The 19,722-nt window shown below is 45.5% G+C and overlaps 1 protein-coding gene and 1 pseudogene across 1 annotated transcript in view; one reads left to right on the top strand and one right to left on the bottom strand.

Moving 5' to 3' along the window:
• Positions 1 to 1,030: 1,030 nt before the first annotated feature.
• Positions 1,031 to 19,722, top strand: part of Chn1 (chimerin 1) — a 153,749-nt gene continuing 135,057 nt past the window's right edge. Inside the window, exon 1 of the mRNA XM_036183987.1 lies at positions 1,031 to 1,386. Within this exon, the coding sequence (XP_036039880.1) occupies positions 1,368 to 1,386 (19 nt within the window). The 5' untranslated portion in view covers positions 1,031 to 1,367. The remainder of the gene's footprint in view (positions 1,387 to 19,722) is intronic.
• Positions 13,529 to 14,113, bottom strand: LOC118581628 (annotated as a pseudogene).

Below are 19,722 nucleotides of genomic sequence, written 5' to 3'. Positions count from 1 at the left end.
TTTTTTTTTTTTTTTTTTTCTTCCCCTATCTGATGCTTGAGTATCCTGTGAAATAATGATGGATTAGCTGTAGTTCTATTTGAGGTAGTAATTACCATTCTATAAAGATTTGATCCCTGAGATATATTAAATGAAGCTATTTATATATTCTCACAATAACTGGTTGAAAATTAGAGCAAAAGAGGAAAACCGACACTAGGGAACTCGAGGAGCTTGTAAACCGTGAGGTGCATCCTGGAGAAAATGAGGAGCTAAGAGAGAAAGCGACCAGGATCACACACCGACACAGTATCAAACCCTAAACAGAAACTAGGGGGAGGAAAGACCGAACAAAGGTAGCAAGGAGAGAAATGAGGCGAAAACACCACGGTGGAGCCTTTCAAAACATCTCAAGGCCTCTCGCTAATTAAGGCGAAGACAAGGCAAGGAGAAAACATCAGAGCGAGAGACGCTGCCTGTGATTATCAGATAAAATACCAAAAGCTCAGGGGAATGATCTTTTGTGGCAGAGACGTGCCGGGCGGTAAGGAACGCTGGTTTTTCCCAGACAACACCCACAAGGTATAATGTAAAAAGGAGAAAGTGGGTTCAAGCACCTGCCTTTTAACAATTATTTTTAGGCTATTCCTGATGCTTTTCAATGACCCGTTTCCCGGTAGACTGATCGGAAACACGAGGGGCTCCTCGATCCCAAGGGAAGGGGGGCACCATCCATCCGCAGGGAGGGGCCGCTTGCCGGTTAACCCCGAGGGCGCCGGCCGGAGCCCCGATCCCCAGACGAACCCGGTCCTCAGGCGACCCCGCTTGCCCGCGAGCCCGAGCATCTTCATCCCGGCTCTCAACCCATTCAAGAAAAAGCCTGGGATTTCAGGAACCGCCACCACCTCGCCTGGGGGCCGCCGCCGCCTCCCTCGGGGGTGGGTGGGGGGCGTAGCCTCAATCGGCGCGGCCGGGGCGCGCCCCCGTGGGCCGCGCGCCCGCGCGCCCGCGCCCCCGTTGCCATGGTAACGCCCGCCCCGCCGCCCGAGGGGCCCGCGGGAGAGCGGCGCGCTCTGGCAAGATGGCGTCCTCGAGGTCGCGGGGTTCGCAGTGAGCGCCCGCCGCCGTCGCTCCGCCCGGCCCGCCGCGCCGCCTCCGGTCCGCCCGCCCGCGCGCGCCCCGCGGGCCCATGGCGGCGACAGGTGCGGGCGCGCGGCGGGTTGCCGGGCTGCCGCGGGCCGGGCGCGCCCCTCGCTAACGCGCGCGTAACTTTTCCTCGCCGCGGCCCCCCGCGGCCTCCGCGCCACGCCCCCCGGGCCGCCGCCCCGCCGAGGTGCCGTCTGCCGGCCGCCGCGGGAGCGAGGAGCGCCGGGAGGCGCGGCTCCACCATGGCCCTGACCCTGTTCGGTGAGTGCGGTCCCCGGTTCCCCGCCGCGGGTGGGCCGCGCCCCGGAGCCGCGTGCGGGGCCGGGGGGCGCGGGGCGGGCCGGCCGCCGAGTCGGGGCTCCCGGAGCGCGGCCCCGCGCGCCGCTCCCATTGTCTCCTCTCAGGCAGGGCCGATGGGCGTGAGCTCCCGGGCCAGTCCTGGGGTCGTGGTCAAGGCATGGTGCCTCTCAGACGTGGCAACTTGAGAGGGAAGTTGGCTAGTTGTTTGCAAACCAATTTTCCCCAAGTCGGTAAATAAAGATCCTGGAAAGTTTATTTATTTTGGACAAGATGTGAGAGCATCCCCAGCCTCTCTAGAATTGCCCCGTCCATGTGTTGATTCTTGCTGGATTGTTGGGCATTTTGGGGGGCGGGAGGGACTTGGTACATTGCATTGGAATAATATGTGAACTTAATCTGGTATTGGTTAAGATTGAAAGTGTGTGTTCTGACGAAAGGACAGAAGAAAGTTGGTTACTGGAAGGTAACAGATCAGAATCGTAATTTTGAGTATTGGATGGGAAATGTTATTTTTCTGGATGTAGTTACTGTAACACTATTGTTTCAGAGGCTAAGACGCTTTGCAATGACAGTGGGTTGGGAAAAAAGCACTGAAAAGATACATTGTTTCCTTTTACAAAAACAGGCATTGGTGCATCATTTCAATAGAATTCAGTTTGTCAAAACTTAGATTTGCAAATAATTCAGTTTTTCAAAGTAGTAAGGTACAATGATGTATTACCGATAGCCATGAGAACATTTCTCCTAGGTTGTTCAGCATATGCAGTTTCCAGTTAAGTTTTAATTATGTCATCGGATCAGGCACCTTATGTTGCCACATACCATAAATGCTTTTTTGTTGTAAATACCTCCAAGTGAGTCCAGCTGCTGGGATCAGTTACTTCTGTTTCTTCTTCACTGAAAAATATAATCTCACTGTTGTTTTGCCCTACCTTGTATTTAATCTGCATTATTTAGCAGAAATGGGGACTGTTTTTGTACAAAGGTTACAGATGATATAAGGCTTACTCTTAGTTGCTATTTTTTTAGAAGCAATGGTGGTAGCAACTGTTGCAGCTAAGACATAGCAGTAAGGTTTCCAGAGGAAGGTCTTTTTAAAACTGTATCTGATTAATCTGTCCTAGTTTCTAGTGAGATAGATAGTTTGCGGGTTTTAAGGATTTCAAAAGTAAGTTGTACTCATCTAGTATCTTTTAGACTATTGACAGTTATGATAAATAAAGCAGTTAAACTGGGAAAACAATACTCTTTTTTAAAGGATTCCTAACTTGGAAGACTTTACCTAGGTGGAAATATGGAAAAGAAGGGTGTGTGGTTCTACCTGTATGAAAAATTGCTCCTACCCCTCAGCACGAATGACTTGGTTTCTATATTCTAATATGTGCTTGTGGAAAATAGAATTCAGTTTATAAAAATTCACTTTTCTACAATGTGAATGTTGGTGTATTGTAAAGCATACTTCTGAAGTAGGCGTGAGAGAAGGGGGAGAAGAGGGAGAAGGGGAAGAGGGAGGAGGGGGAGAGACCAAGATGGAGGGAGGGGGGAGGGAGGGGGAGAGAGAGACAGAGACAGAGAGAGACAGAGAGACAGAGACAGAGAGAGACACTGCGAGACAGACTGACTGACTGACTCTGTAGCCTAGGCGCCAGGATTATAGGAAGAAGCTTCCCACACCCACCTTTTCTTTCTCTTTTGGTAGTGATGGAGCAGCGGCTGTTTTTAAGTGTGTTGTTAGCTGCAGACCGCACTCCTGTCTCCTGTAGGTCTGTTCAGTGTAGATGCTTTTGTCAAGGTCTGGGCCAGGGGATTTTAAAGGGACACTCATGATTCTCTGAGGCACAAACCCAGGTTTGAGAGCTGTTGGAATACAGGAAAATTCCAGGAGATTGCCCAATTCACAAAACCTTTTTGCATATGTGAAGAGAAGTACCTGAAAGTTGGAAGAAAGGGATTTGATTTGAGACGTTACTGCTGTTTACTTGGGTTTGGAAGCACTTCTTGTCTTTATACGCGGTCTCTGCGGAGTTGGAGGAGGACGTGCTCCTGGCCTTCATCATGCTGCACCCTAGCCTATTTTTCCTTCTCTTTACTGTGCTTTTGTTTGGTTCTGAGACAGGGCCTTGGACTCAGCAATCCTCCTGCCGTAGTCTCCATTTACCCTCGATGGCACACTGACAGGATCGGTAGGAAATTACCCATAGGATTATTTGGGGATAAGAAGGGAAGTTGGATGAATGTGCTGTCAGTCACGGGGAGAGTGCAACAGTTTGCACCTGTGGCTTCCCAGAGTAACCACTGCAGACTGTCTGCCTGGAGTATCTGGGTTCTGTTGGTTCACACCAACAGTAGAATATGGTCCAGTTCCTCAACTTGTGTTTTAAATTTTCCTTCACACTTTTCTTAGATGTAATGTTTTTATTGGTGATTACTAGAAGTGAATTTAGATAATTTTAGAAGCTCTTACTTAGTGTTTCAGTGTGTATATGTGCACCTGTTTGCAAGTGTGCAGTGTCTGTGTGTAAGTGCATGTGTACATTCATGTGTATGTGTTCATGTGGAGGTCAAAGGTCAACCTCAGGTATCATTCCTTAGGCACCATCCTCTGTGATTAAGTGTTTGTCCCACTGTGCATTTAAACTTCAGTGTAGTCCCTCAGGTTCCTTTTACCATATGTTCAGGCAGGGTCTCTCACTGACTAGAACTTTGCCAGCCTTGCCAGTAGCTCTAGGGATCCACCGGTTTCCATCTGTCACCATGGGTTTTCAGGAGCTGAACTCAGGATAAGCATCCTGTGAGTCAAGATCTTTACCTGCTAAGTTATCTCTCAGCCCTACCGTGTGTGTGTGTGTGTGTGTGTGTGTGTGTGTGTGTGTGTGTGTGTGTATGATATGTGTTTGCGTGCAATCTGATGTTCATGAATGGGGCAGTCAGAGGGTAGAGGGTATCTTCCTTTATTGATTCCAAGTTATATTTTGAGGCAGAGTGTTGTTTTTAATCTAAATCTCAATTTTGGGATTTTACCAGTGAAGACTCAGGAGTCAGATGCTGAGGTGAAAGCCTGCTAGCTCAAAGAGGCAAAGGAGCAACCAGCTGACCTTCCTCCTTAGCTGGCATCTCATAAAGAGCTTCCCTTCCACCATCCCAAACCAAAAAAGACCTCCAAACTCAAAGTCCCTCCTCACTACTTCCTGTGTTTTTCTGTATCCGTTTTGTGGACTCCCTCTAACTCTCTTCCTATCAACAAGTTGCTGGCTCTGCCTTTTGACCCAAGGTTGATTTTATTTAATTAACACAATCTTGGGGTTCACAGTGTGATCAAATGCCCTGAAACAGCAGAGTCTCTCACTGAACCATTGTTTCAGTTAGAGTGGTTGGCTGGCAAACTCCCAAGATCCTCCTGTCCCCTTAGTGCACGTGGGGATGGGGTGAGTGGGGGGGGTGGGGAGACGGGTGGGGGATTGGGGGTTGGGGGGTTTTTACAGATGTGTCTGCTACACCCATTTTTACTTAGGTGCTGGGCATCCGAACTCAGATACTTACACTTACCAAATGAGCACGTGGCCACGTTCCCCAGCTCCCTCTTAGTTTTAGAGACAGTCTCCCCGCCACCTGGGGTTTGCTGTGTAGGCTAGACTGGCTAGCCAGACAGCGCAGTGATCCTCCTACCTGTGTCTCTAGTGCTGAGAATATAGGAACTGGCTTCCAGTCTTGACCTTTTTATTTGGGTCCCAGGGATTGAACTCAGGTCCCTATACTTTGGGGGCAGCCACTTTACCTATTGTTTCCAGCCCTAAGTGTTTTACTTTTACTTTTTAATACTCGAATATGCATTGAAAATGTTCATCTTTGAAAATTCAGAGATTTGAAACTGTTTTTCTCTGTCTTTCAAATAAATCCATGTCTCACTATCAACCCTGATACACTTTAATGTTTTAAAATTACATTTACTTACGGGAGAGGAAGGGAAAGGGGCATGCTAGGGTGTCTGTGTAGAGGTTAGAGGACATCTTTTGGTCGTCAGTTCTCTTCTTTCAACCTGTGAGTCCTGGGGATTGAATTGTCAAAAGGCTTGGCAGCAAATGCATTTATCTGCTGAACAGATGTCTTACTGGTGCAAAGTTAGGTTTTTGTTGTTTTTGTTGTTGTTGTTGTTTGAGACAGGGTCCCTCTGTGTAGCCCTGGCTGTCCTGGATCTCATAGAGATCCACCTGCCTCTGCCTCCCAAGTGCTAGGCCTAAAGATATGCACCACCACCAAAGTTAGCTTTTGTTTTGTTTTGTACTTGGGATTGAACCCAAGACCTCATGCATGGTAGGCAAATGTTCTACAGAGTCACATCTCCAGCTTGATACAGTTTTAAAATCTTTGCCCTCAAAAATAGCCAAACATATTTCAGATAGACTCATCTTACTGACTTTGCTCATTTGGTCTGCAAACATCTGTTGCAGTGTGCAGGATGTGTGATGCCTTCTCTTCCAGGACTCTAGTGCATCCTTGCAGTTCATGCACAATGGCTCTATAGTCAGTCATATACACCTTGGCCATTTTGCTGGAATCGGCAGATAGGGGAGTGCTTGTTCCCTAGTAATTACTAGGGTGGTAGGAAAGTCTGAGATCATCTAATTTAGGCCTTTTTCTGCTGTGCCTGACAGGATGTTGGGACAGGCCACACCTGCAGAGCTCTAGTTGGCAGAAGTGGGTGAATTTCCATCCTACCAGGTCATCCTTTGGCAGGAATTTCATCATTTATTGCTTAAGGGGCTGTGGTTTGTACCAGGCCAGTGATGAAGTGGGGAGTTGAGTATGGTCCCTTCCTGCCTGAACCTTGGACAGTGCTTGTCTTTGTCCTGGTGCCACCTCACCCCCACCATCGTGTAGTTGCCATCATTATAATCATAGGTCTCTTGGAGTACTTTCTGACCGTTGTGGCGGTTTGAAGGAGAATGCCCCCCCAACCCCGCCAGGCATATATATTTGAATACCTGGTCCCTAGTTGGTGGAACTGTTTGAAAAGGATTAGACAGTGTGGCCTTGTTAGAGGTGTGGTATGACTGGGGGTGGGGTTTGAGGTTTCAGAAGACTTGTGGCATTCCCAGTGTGCTCTCTCTGTCGTGTGGTTATGAGTCAAGAGGTGAGCTCTTAGCTCTTCTTGCCTCCATGCTTTTGCTCTGTCATCATGAACTGCGGTGGCTTGAATGTGATTGGTCCCCATAATCTCATAGGGAGTGTCACTATTAGGAGACAGGACTTGGTTGGAGTGGGTGTGGCTTTGTGGGAGGAAGTGTGTTACTGTGGGGGTGGGCTTTGAGGTTTCCTATGCCCAGGATACCACCTAGTGTGTGGGTTGACTTCTATTGCCTGCAAGATGTAGTTCTTTCAGCTCTAGGACCACATCTGCCTGCACGTCACCATGCTGACCGTCATGATGATAATGAACTGGACCCCAATTACATGTTTTCTTCATAAGATTTACTGTGGTCATGGTATCTCTTCATAGTGATAAAAACCCTAACTAAGACATGGACCCTAACCCTTTGGAACTTCTAAATTAAATGTTTTCCTTCCTTCTTTCTTTCTTTCTCTTCTTCTTTTCTTCTTCTTCTTCTTCTTCTTCTTCTTCTTCTTCTTCTTCTTCTTTAACTTTTTGGGGTTCTTGTGTGTGTGTGTGTGTGTGTGTGTGTGTGTGTGTGTGTGTGTGTGTGTTTTGAGCCAGGGTTTCTCTGTGTAGCCCTGGTTGTCTTGGAACTCACTATGTAGACCAGGTTGGCCTCAGATTCAGAGATCCATCTGCCTCTGCCTCCCAAGTGTTAAGGTTAAAGGTGTGTGTCACTACTGCCTGGCAAATGGCTTTCTTTTATAAGTTGCCTTGGTCATCATGGCGTCTCTTCACAGCAATAGAAAAGTCACTAGGACAGAAGTTGGTACCAGGGACTTGGCTATTGCTGTGACAGGCCTGACCCTGCTCATTTTGGAGGAATGTGGAAGACTTTAGGATTTTGGGGGAAAGTGATTGGACACTGTAAATGGGTCTTAATGGGCTGGGAAGACAATAGTACTAACAGCAGTGTAGACTATGGAAGCCCAGCTCAGGATGTTTCAGAGGAGAACCATATTGGCAGCTGGGCTAGAGAATATTCTTGTGATAGTCTGCCCCTGTCCTAAGAGACTGCCTGAGGCTAAATTGAAAAGTATTGGATTAATTTCCTTGATGGAGGAGATTTCAAGACAGCCTACTATGGACTTTGTCACATGGTATTAGTAATCACTACTATGCAGGTTTACAATGGAAAAGAGCAAGTTGGGCAAAAAGAAATGCAAAATGTACTGTGAGGAGAAAATGGCACCATGAAATTTACAGAGTCCAAAGCTGTGCTAGAAGGGATGAGAAGAGTAAAGAAAAGCCTGGTCTGAGATGGAGCATCGAGAGGGCTGGCTTCAGGGCAGGTCTGTAGCTAAGCTTCTGACTTATAAGAAGGAAAGGCTTGCTCCTAGAAATTGCCAGCAGAGACGCTTCTGCAGCTGTGAGTCAGGAGAGCTGCTGAGGCCAGGGATGTGGCCGGGGTCCCCGCTTGGAGGCCCAGAGAGGCCATTTCTAAAGCTGTGAAAGAAGCTTAGTCTGTTTGCAGACCCCAGGGTGTCGAGGATGCTGGAGCCCTGGGGTGTCTGCTGAGGGGAGCCGCCCAAGAGAAAGAAGTGTGTTTTAGTTAGCAAAGCTGGAGGGGCAGGGCCATCTAAGACCTCAAGACATCAGACATGGAATTACAGGATTCGGAGTTTCCCTGGCTAGTTTTTGGTCTTACTTTGGCTCAGTATTTTCTCCCTATCCCCTGATTCCTTACTTTTGGGGTGGTTTTATATATATATATTCTGTGCCATTGTATGTTGGAACTATGTAATTTGCTTTTTGATTTTTACAAGGGGCTACTGTTAAGAGATTGCCTTGAGTTTCCAAAGAGACTTTGGACTTTCAAGAAGTGTTGAGGCTATAAATGACTATGAGGACTTTTGAAGTTGTATTGACTATATTTTGCATTATGATATTTGTACAGGCCTATGGGGGCCAGGCTATGGAATGTGGTGGTTTTAGTGAGAATGACTCACATAGGCTCAGATATTTGATTAGTGAGAATGACTCACATAGGCTCAGATATTTGAATGTTTGGTTCATTGGTGGAACTGTTTTGGGAAGATTTAGGAGGTGTGGCCTTGTTGGAGGAGGTGTGTCACTGGGCCCCCAAAATGAAAACTTGCTCTCTTAAGTTGCCTTGGTCATGGTGCTTTGTCGTAGTAACTAAGTACTAAGACTCCATCTTTCCTCAGCCCCGTGGCCATAGAAACCTTTCATTGTCTTAGTTTATGTAGGATTTGTCACTGTCCTGACTCACCTGCTTATAGGCATCTCTTTAGAAGTCCTTCAGAGCAGTTAAATGGGAATGGTGTGTGTGTGTGTGTGTGTGTGTATGTGTGTGTGTGTGTGTGTGTGTGTGTAAGTAAGTGTGTCTCGTGTTCAGCAAATTTTGGTTGTCCTAAAATCAGAATTTATTGTCAAAAAGACAAGTCCACTGAATGCTTTCAGCATCTGTGTGACCAAAAGCTAATTGCAAAGGAGACTCCCACTTTACTGTCTGCTGACATTTTTACATGTACATGTCTCATTTTTATGTGTGAGTATTCTGTCTGCATGTGTGTGCATGCCTGGTGCCTGTGGATGTCAGGAAAGGACATCTGATCCCTTTGAACTGAAGTCACAGATGGTTGTGAGCTGCCATGTGGGTACTGGGAACTCTACAAGTGTACTTAACTGCTGAGCCATCTCCAGCCCCTCTGCTGACATTTTTGTCCTTCCTTATTCTAAAGGATATGAGAAGGAAGTCTGATGGTCTGAGCCCATCTGCCTTTCTCATTGTTGTAGATTTCCATCTGATATCAAAACCACTGCCCTAATTTTAAGTATTTCTCCTCACTCTTTTTTTTAAACTGATGTCAAAATACTTAATGTTTCAGTTTTAAAATTTGTCTTTAATCTGGTATTGTGTAAAAGAGCGAAAAGAATCAGTTGTTATAACTGATGCTTACATATGTGTGCAACATGTAAAGGTCCTGAGTTCAATTCCCAGCAACCACATGGTGGCTCACAACCATCTGTAATGAGATCTGGTGCCCTCTTCTGGCCTGCAAGCATACATGCAGACAGAACACTGTGTACATAATAAATAAATAAATCTTTTTTTAAAAAAAGTTGGGAACATATATGGTTACAAAAAGTTAATGTTTATTGTTAAGAAAAGACTTTTAACTTTTCATATCCATGTTTGTCAACATTTTCTGTTTTAACATTGTTCTCCCGTATAGACGCTTCTTTTCTTCTGCAGTTCTCTGTATGGAAACTTAGTGGTACCAGAGGCACACTTCAGACTGTGCATCTCTTTATAAACTGTGGGTATCTTACTCATGCAGAAAAGGAGGAAGTGGCTAGGAGTGGCGGTGCACTCTTGTAGTCCCTGAACATGAGAGTCTGAAGCAGGAGGATTACCAGGAGCTTGAGGCTAGCCTGGATTACTTGGTGAAACCCTGTCTCAAAGGGTGGAGGGTGGGGCGCAGATTATTTGCATTTAATTTTGATCTCTAAAAGCCACCTTTGTATTTTAGACTAATTTAAAGCAGGTGTAAGAAATTTTTGGAAGAAAAAATACTCTGAGCATGATTCCTAGGTTGTAATAATAGTTCCAAAGAGATGGCATAAACAAAATAAGTTGTTCTTTTTTTTTAACCAGGTTGCGCTAATGTGGGGATTGCACTTTGCTATTATTTTGAGACATCTGAACCAAACAGGACCTTGCTGGGGCTGAGCTGGTGTAACTTTTCAGTTTCTCTAAGTGGTTTTCCTTGATGTGGCTAAAGAATATTTCCTTTATCTCACACAAAGTGTCAACACTCTTCGGAACTTTGTTTCCAAAATATGTAAATGAGACAAAATCAGTAAACTTTCTGTGTAAAACTGTAACTTATTCCTACTTAGAAAATGGCTTCTGTAAACTGATTCCTTCCTTTCTTCATTCTAAGTACTGGGATTACAGTCTCGAGCCACCACATCCAGATCTTTGATTTTTATTGTTTGTTGTAAATCTTTTTCTTTTTTCTTTCTTTCTTTCCTTTCGTTTCATTTTGTTTTGTTTCAAGACAGGGTTTCTCTGTGTAGCCCTGACTGTCCTGTCCTGGATGCTTCTGGAGATCAGGCTGGCCTCAAACTCACAGAGATATACTTGTCTCTGCCTCCTGAGTGCTGGGATTATAGGTGTGGGCCACCACCGCCTGGCTGAAGTACTTCTTACATTCTTTATTTATGTGTGTTTTCCGGTTTCCTGTGCACACCATAGCACACATGTGGAGGTCAGAGAACAACTTGGGAGAATCAGTTTTCATCTTCAAAACCATGTGGTTTTGGGGATCAGACTGTGGTCCTCAGTCTTGGTAGCAAATGACCTTACCTGCTGAGCTATCTCACTGGCCTAATTGTTACTCTCAAATGAAAAACAGGAAGAATGTAATAGGACAAAATCATGTTAAGTAAATTATGTCAGACAGAGTTATACTTTATATTCCTCCTTGGACTTTCTGTTATAAGCCAAGTACTTCCGACAACACTAAAACGCACTACAGTGACGCTGAAAGGATTAGTGTCGCAGGATGTGCAGTAGATCTCAGCTGAGTTCTAATCAGTGAGAGACCATCGAGTTTAAAGCATAAGCTGAAATGAGAGGAGCAATGACACCCTCCTCCATCAGAGTCTTGTGTCGCTCAGGTCCACCTCAAACTGTGTAGTCAGCTCCAGGCACTGGCCTCCGTTTCTCAGTGGTGGGTTACAGGAACGAATGTCTCTTCCACTGTAAACACTGCAGTAGCACTAGGAGAATGGCTTTGTATCCAAGAACCTCTAAGAAAATTTCGTATTTGTAGAGAGCTTTTTCCTTTCCCCAGAGAACAAAAATGGCCCTGTGTGTTTTGAGTTGTTGTTTTAAATGGAGAAAAGTGTGCACTTGTTGAGAGATAAGCTGTGATTTGTGGAGAAGGGACAGTGAGTCAGGGCAAGTGCACGGTGTGGCCCACAGCTGCCTCATTGTTCTTCATCCCGATGATCTGAAAGTTGTTCCTTCCTCTTTCCTGACTTCACCTTTCACATTTACATTGTATTCTCGATGTAAGGCAAGACAACAAAGATGTCGTCCAAGAACAATCATTACTAGAATAGATTTTCTGACCACAAACTAAAGGGTCTGCTAGGCTCGCTCGGCAGCTCCCCACTTTCCTGGTGTCCCATTTTACATTAGTACTGCATGTGCCTTCTGTTTGCTCCTGTGATAGGGATCTTGTCCCAGGCTCCACACGGCTGTGAAATGACTTTGGTAGAGGTGACTTCGGATTGCAGTGACTTAGATGGGATAGACAGCAGGTGAGTGCTGTCAGTGTCTAGCTAAGGGTTATGCTTGGCTTAGTATTTCCCTTGCAGGTCTGTATGACAAAGCAAAGACAAAACACAGCTTTGGGGCGTGATTGTAGAGTTGAGGCATCATCTTTGCATGCTACCTGTGAAGAATACCATGTTAATTCTGCAGAGAGCCTGAAATTTAATTTACAGTCTGAGGATCTTGAAGGGGCAAGACAGGATACAGGGCAAGTATTTGATGAAGGAATCGCACTGTTAGAGAAAAGAAAGCAGTTTTAGTTAGAGGGTGAGGTATTACTAAAACAAGTTTGTGGAGGGTGGTGTAAGAAACAAAACTATACTGAAGACACTCAGAGCACATGAGGTTGGAGGAAGGGATAGATGGTACCACCAAGAGAAGGAAGCCAACACATCATTTTGCAGGTGGGTTTTCTGCTCTTTGATTTGTTTACTTATCTATTTGATGAATATTTATTGGGTGTTCAATGTGAGCCAGGCAAGTATTAGTTTCCACCTTTAAAGAATTCATAATTACAGGAGGGAAAGCAGAGACAAAATGCATATAGTGTGCCAAGTGTCGGGCTGTGGGGAGAGTAGAGCAGAGGGAGAGGATCAGGTCTTCTCTTAGTGTCGGAGAAGGCTGCTGCAGCTCTGACAGCCAGGCAGCCGGGAGATGTTTCTCAATGACCTGACATCATCAGAGAATGATGTCTACTTCATTAAACTAGTGTTCATTTTCATTTCAGCAGCACAAAAGGAATTGCATGTAAACTAACTTGTTTGTGCTTTACCTGCGCAGCAGGGAACATACATAATCAAATTGAATTGGAGTTCCTTATCAAAATGGCTGACTCAATTTTTCAGGGCTCACAAAGTAAAAGCAGTACAATGTTTTGTCATAGTGAATGTTTGGGCTACATGCCTGTTAGTTTTCAAATGACTTTTACTGTACGTACATGTTTAAACATTTTCATTTTCTGTGGATTAAAGGATTTTATTTCTGTTATTTATTAGTATCTCTTGTTTGTCCAGGAAGATTTGAGGTGACTCAGAAGATATGGTGCAGGAAGATAGAAAACAGTTTGTGGAGGAATTCATCTTTCTATACTTTGAATCATTAGTTTCTCTCTCTCCCCTGAATTGTTTCCCTCTTATTATGATTGTGCTCTGTTTTTGATGGAATAAAGGCTTTCCTCAACTTTGGTGATGATCATAAATAACCAGTATTCCCCCATTACAGTTCAGGGGTACAAAGAAACTAAATGTAGTTACAGAGCGAGGCAGGTAGACAGTGAGAATTGTGGGGACTTGGAAAGGAATGGGAGCCCTTGGCCTGGGCTTGGTTGAAATCTCTTGCTTGCTGAGGATCAAGAATAACACAGTTAACAGCATTTACTAAGGCATAAAGACACTTCCTACCTGGGCACCTTAATCCCAGGACTCAGGAGGCAGAGGCAGGTGCATAGCTGAGTTCAAGGTTAGCCTGGTCTTCAGAGCCAGTTCCAAGACAGCCAGGAAAAACCAAAACTGAAAAAAAAAAAAAAAAAGGACACTATTCCTTTTATATAGAAATATTTTTGAGCGAGAATATTAACATTCTTTTTTTTTTTTTTTTTGTCTCATCCAACTTTTATCCAACTGGGAACAGTTGGCGTCATGGCTGCTGATCTTCTTGCAGTCTGAGCTGGGAGAAGGGAGACCAAGGCAGGAGGGTAGATGGGAGACATGGAGGAATTCAGGGAGAGGTGAGGAAGAGGCAGAAGGGCAGGGCAGGGTGCATGCACAGGTGGATTCTAGGGAGGCACACCCCCTCACAGAGGCACCCTCTGGCTTGACTTGGTGGCCGCAGGAACATCGAGGAAAGACCACAGGTCTGAGACATTTCAGTCCTTCCTGTCATAAGGGGGCTGCCAGGTCTCCCTGCCTCCAGGGTTCACTGGCACTGAGCCAGGGCAGCTTTGATGGTGGTCACCAGTTTCTGAAACTTGCTTTCTGTGTCCACGTAGCCATCACCTCTCTTCTTGGAGTGAACCAACTTCCCGGCTACTGTGACTTCAAAGAACCCGGTGACCTGGGGAGTCCCCTCGCCACAAATGTCCAGGCATCCAGGGAACTCATGTTCTAGCTTCTCCTTGAGCTGGAGATACTTGGGCTTGTAGCCTCAAGCTCCACAATACAAGACTCGAACAGCGAGCGCCATTGCTCCAGATCGCATGCCCGCACAGAGCAAGGAGCCCACCTACGAGCAACAAGGACCTGGGGGTCTGCGTGTGTCAAATATTAACATTCTTAGAGACCTTCTTTCCCAGCTATTGACCTGCAGTTTCCTAGGACTTACACCAGAAACCCCATTAACAGTTAAAGACACATGGAAATCTTCTTGTGCAACCTCTGTGGCCCATGGTTTATCAGTTTGTAATCCCATCCAAGGTACCATTGGAGTCACCCTATATAGCTAGCTCATTTATCATAAGAGAGAGAACAAAAGGTAAAAAAATCCTAGTAACCCTTTGGGATGTAACTTGAGAGCCACCAAAATTGACTCTTCTGAGATGCCCACTCTCATGCTCTTGGGTGTGCTTTTTTTTTTTTTTTTTTCCCCCTGAGTGACTCTTATTCTGCTAACCTTCATGCTTAAATCTGTGTTTTAAAAAATCTCATTCTAGTAAACTCCACCTCTGCTTGTGCTATCTAGTTCTGCAATTCTTCTCTGTGGTGAACTCCAGGATCTGGCTTTACCTAAGCAGAGGCTCCTGAAGGATAAGGGCTCCTCAGGCTGTGGGTACAGACTGAGAAGAGCAGCCTGATCACCCCACTGTGGCTTTCTGCATGCCTGCGTGTCCTTTCCTCATCTCCCGTCTTTCCCACACAGTGCACTGGGCAGTGTTTCCTTCCCAACTTGATGGGGTGTTTATGAGTGTGTTTCACCCCTAGTGGAAAGGGAGGTTAAAGAAAGAATTCTGAGACTTACTAAACATAAGAAAGATACTCAGATGACTGTGCTATGTGTCAGTACTATTACAGTAGTGGAGAAGGAGGTTTTATATCCTACATTATAACGGCACATAACCAAGAAACAGGTGTGTGGTGGGAACAGGAGGGTGGTAGCGGGAAGAGGAGACACTAAGGATGGGGGAGAAATCCTTGTTAATCTCACCTACCAGGATATAAGCACCCACACTTACTTACTGGGCCAAGGCCACCTGATATGGCTGCAAGGAATTAAATCAGGCCGGTTGGAGGGGCCACAGCAAAACTGAGGCTGTGACAATTTTATTGAGCGCGATCAGACTTTTTACCTTTATCAGAAACAGAATATATTGTCAATTGCCAGGATCAATACAGTTGTAGTTGCCAGGATACAGTGATGTTTGTAAACTTTACAGAATACACAAGGTTAATGTCTAAGACCAATTGTTCCGTCAGGTTTCCACGTTTTCCTTGACTTCCAAGGAAACATGCAGAGAAACACACAGTGGCCTGAACACTTCACTGCTTGAGAGAGGGCATCCGTCTCTCAGGAACTGAAAGGCACATTGTGCCCCAGGAGCCATGGACTCTAACCTGAAGACTATGATGCATGTCTTTCAAGGCAGCTAGGCCAAGCCAGCTCCATGGTTCTCTGTGGTTGAGGGTTCTTGTGGAGAGTTGCCAGGTGACTAGATATCAGGTGGGAATTTAAGCAGATAACAAGAGTGATTAGATCCCACAGGTGGAGGGAATTAACCAGCAGCCATGGAAGGCTTGCTTCTTGCCAAGTCTGGGCTGTGCTGGTCTGGCAAGGTGATGACTAAGGAGAAGGCTTGTCTGAGGACCTAGAGCAGTGGTTCTCAACCCTCCTAATCCTTCTACCCTTTACTACAACAAGTTCCTCATGCGGTGGTGACCCCCAACCACAAAACTGTTTTCATTGCTACTTCATAACTGCAATTTTCCTGTTGGGAATCAGTGTAAATATCTGTGTTTTCCACTGGTCTTAGGTGAACCCTGTGAGAGGGCCGATGGACCCTAAAGGTTGAGAACTGGCCTGGAGGAAGCTGGCTAAAGTTTGGCCAAGGAGAGCATCTTCCACCAGCTCTCCTTACATTCTGCTGCTATGCAGCTGGAAGTGCTTTGTCAGTGGCAGGTACCTCGTGCTCTCTTCTCAGTTCTCCTGTGGCTCTCTGCATTATTTGACCTTTTCAGCGGCTCTTCTGCTGTGATCTGCTGCTTCTCTTTTCTTCCCCTGGCTCTTCTCCCTGCTGCAGTGCACATGGTGTTCTTTAAGAGCTGCCTCTCCCATCTGTCTTGGAAGTCCGCGGCCTTCAGCAGGAGCAGTGTAGATAAGTCCCAGCTCTCTAGCGTTGTCTTTCTGGACACTCCAAGTCTGTCTGGACTTCCTGTAAACATTCAGGTAGTGTGTTCCACCCCCAGAGCTTAGCGTTGGCTCTTCTGTCCTTCCCTGTCTCGGATGCCCAGCCATCTGCTAACTCAGAGGGTCTTTGCAAGGCTTTCACATCTGTGTGCTTGCTTTTGTGCTCCCTCTTCCCCCCTCCCTCTCGCTGTGTGCGCATGTGGGTGTGTGTACGTGTGTTTGTGTGTGCATGTGGAAGTCAGAGGTCAGCCTTAATAACTTTTCACCGTATACTTTGAGACAGCATCTCACTGAATTTGAAGATTGTTGATTCAGCTAGACTGACTTGCCAGTGAGCTCCAGAGATTAGCCTCTTCCTCATCCCACACCACCACTGGGGCTACAGATGACTACTACAGTGCCACCTTCTGTGTGACTTATGGCCTCCAAACTCAGGTCCTCCTGCATGGCTGGTAGCATTTAAACTGAGCCATCTCCCTAGCCTCACCTGTTATTTCTCTGTTCCCATCCATGGCACCCCCATTCCTTTCATGTCAGACAACCCTCTCTCCACTTTCTGCTCCATCAAAAGTAGTCCCTCTATCTTCTGAGTATTTTTATCATTTCACTTGTGAGCCTATGTCCTTTAGTAGTACACTGGGGTTTTTGTTTGTTTGTTTTGGATTTGTCAAGACAGGATTTCTCTGTGCAGCCCTGGCTGTCCTGGAACTCGCTCTGTAGACTCTGCTGTAGATCCGCCCGCCTCTGCCTCCCGAGTGCTGGGGTTCAAGGTGTGCGCCATCGGCCACAGGTAGTTCTGTGTTTCATAGTAGTTCTGTATGCGGCCGTTGCCCTGCCCTTTCTCTCACAGACCCGGGGAAGCTCCCCTCTCAGCCACACTGTGCTCAAACTGGGCACAGCACTTCACAGTGTAGTGCCCAACAAGTGCTTGTCCAGTGGTCCAAGTAACTTGTGAGACGTGGGCTTGGCGATGCTTTTCCCTGTTCTCAAGCTTAGTACACTTTATTCCTTTCCAATGTATGTGTGTGTGTGTACACACGCCACGGTGCCCATGTGGAGGTCAGAGACTAAGAATTGTCAAATAGGAATTGTTTATGTTCCTCCTCCATGTCGTTTCTGGGATTGAAACTACAGGTCTTAAGTCTTGGTGGCAGGCACCTTTAGCAGCTGAGCTGTCTTGCTGGCCTAAAGCAATGCACTTCTGTAGTTGGTGTTCAGGGTAAAAACTCATGGTTTTGTCACCTTGTAATTTGAACTGAGTTAGCAATAGACCATAGCTCAGAATGCTTCTGACATATTTTCGTTGTTGACTTGTGTCTTATTTTCAGTAAAGGGAAGATACACGGATATTCTTGCAATTGTGTGGCCTGTGAAAGGCAAATGTAGCTCTTACTAGGAAATTGGTTTCTTTTGTCAACACAGTTGCTCAAGTTGATGGTGAAACAAAGATTGGATTTACACCGTTTTACAGCATCTAACAACCTCTTCAATTGGAAGCAGACAACAGTGGTGCTGTGTGTCCAGTGTTGTGTTTGAAGCCTCCTCTGGAGGGGCTTTGCTCTCTAGAGCGAAGAAGCTAGGGGAGAGCAATGCAGGAAGCTTCAGGTGTGGCAGTTCTCAGCTCTCTCAGAGCTTTGCAGGCTGTTCTCAAGCAGCAGTGAAGGGAAACCCTTTCTCTAAATCTCCCTTTCAGACCTGGTGGGTAACCAGATTCAGAGAGCATTCACAGACACCCTCCACCTAGACACCGGGCTCGAGTGGTTTCTTTCTTTCTATTTTTACTTTGGTAGAGTCTCACTGAGTAGCCCATGGTAAGCCTTAAATTCGATGTAGTCCAGGCTTGACCAGAATTTATAACCCTCCTGCTTCTGCTTCCTGAGTGCTGCGTTTACAGCTGTGCCACTGTGCCCAGCTCCCTGTGTGTTTTCAGTATTGCTCAGGAGAAAAGAATAAATAGTAGGGCACAAAGCTCACATAATTGTTTTTCAAAATGTGCTATATTAATATCTTAAACTGTGGTCACTAAAGAAAGTAAATCCAGTAGCCAGGCATGGTGCTGCACATCTGTAATCGCAGCACTTGGGACATAGAAGCAATGAAGTGTGGAGGTCAAGGCCTTGCTCAGCTGCATAGTGAGATGGAGGCCAGCACACACCACAGAAGACAATGTTAAAAAGCAAAGGAGGTACTCAGTGGCTTACAGGACTTTTCATGTATTGCTTATAACATTCATTTAATAGTGAAACTTGGTGAAGTTGCCTTTGCTACTTCTCTACGTTGTTGTGGTGATGTTTTGGCTTTAGTTGTTTGATGGCATTTGTTAACTCCTTAAGGTTCCAGAGATGTTCATGGTGTGTGTGCAGCCTATATAGCTTAAGAAGAGAACCTTTCATCCCAGTACTTCAGAGGCAGTGGCAGGTGAATCTCTGAGTTCAAGGCCAGCCTGGTCTACAAAGTGAGTTCCAGGACAGCCAGGAACTCCAGGGCTATACAGAGGAACCCTGTCTCTGACAAAAAAACAAAAAAACAAAAAAAAAACAAAAAACAAACAAAAAACAAAACAAATAAAAAGCCCCAAACAACAACAACAAAGGAGAATTTTTAAAAGACAAAATTTATACTTCTTCTTCCTTTCTTCATTGTGGTGTTTAAAAGTTAATCCTAGACTTTAAACTCCTTGACAAAAGCCAGATCCTCTGGTCTTGTCATCTTATTCTTTCAGTTGAATTTCAGTTGAAATCATAACGATAAGTTATCTCAGATGGACCTCTACGGGGGTAATAAAATGAGGACAGACAGCATTATGTGGAGACTGGCTCTTTTTTTTTAAAATTTTTAAATTTTTGTTTTTTTAAAGGGGAAGCCTCATGTTAGATTGAGGTGTTTAATTTTTGTTTTTTAAAGATTTATTTACTTTATTATGTATACAGCATGTATGACCAGAAGAGGGCACCAGATCTCATTACAGATGGTTGTGAGCCATCATGTGATTGCTGGGAATTGAACCCAGGACCTTTGGAAGAGCAGTCAGTGTTCTTAACCTCTGAGCCATCTCTCCAGTTTTCTAGGTTGCTGGAAGCCATGCTCTAGAGCACCCACCCATCCAGCCTTTCCTGTTGCTTTCCTAGGTCTGTCCAGACAGGGGAGCTCTGAGTTCTTGCTCTCCCGGTCTCCACACTTCCTCCCTCCCCTCTCCACACAGGCATACACAAGTGGTTCCAGCTTCCAGAGGGGTTGATGGAGAAGACAGTGACTACTCAATCTCCAGTCCTTATTTCTTTGAGCTATGACTACACACACATCCTCTTAATGCTGGGTGATTCAACTCTTCTAAACAAGATAAAAGCATTTGCAATTTTCCTACAGTTTTTGAAATAATTTTTAATTAAAAATGATAAGATTTCAGCAGATAACAGCTTGCATTTTCTAATCCTATAATAAGCTGTTTTCAGCTATCAGATGAGGAAGGGAAATTAATGCATTTTAAGTATGTTAATAT

The sequence above is a fragment of the Onychomys torridus genome, chromosome 4 (genome assembly GCF_903995425.1).
Source record: "Onychomys torridus chromosome 4, mOncTor1.1, whole genome shotgun sequence".
Lineage (NCBI taxonomy): Eukaryota > Metazoa > Chordata > Mammalia > Rodentia > Cricetidae > Onychomys > Onychomys torridus.
The sequence above is the reverse complement of the archived record's forward strand: the minus strand, read 5'-3'. Positions and strand labels throughout refer to the sequence as shown.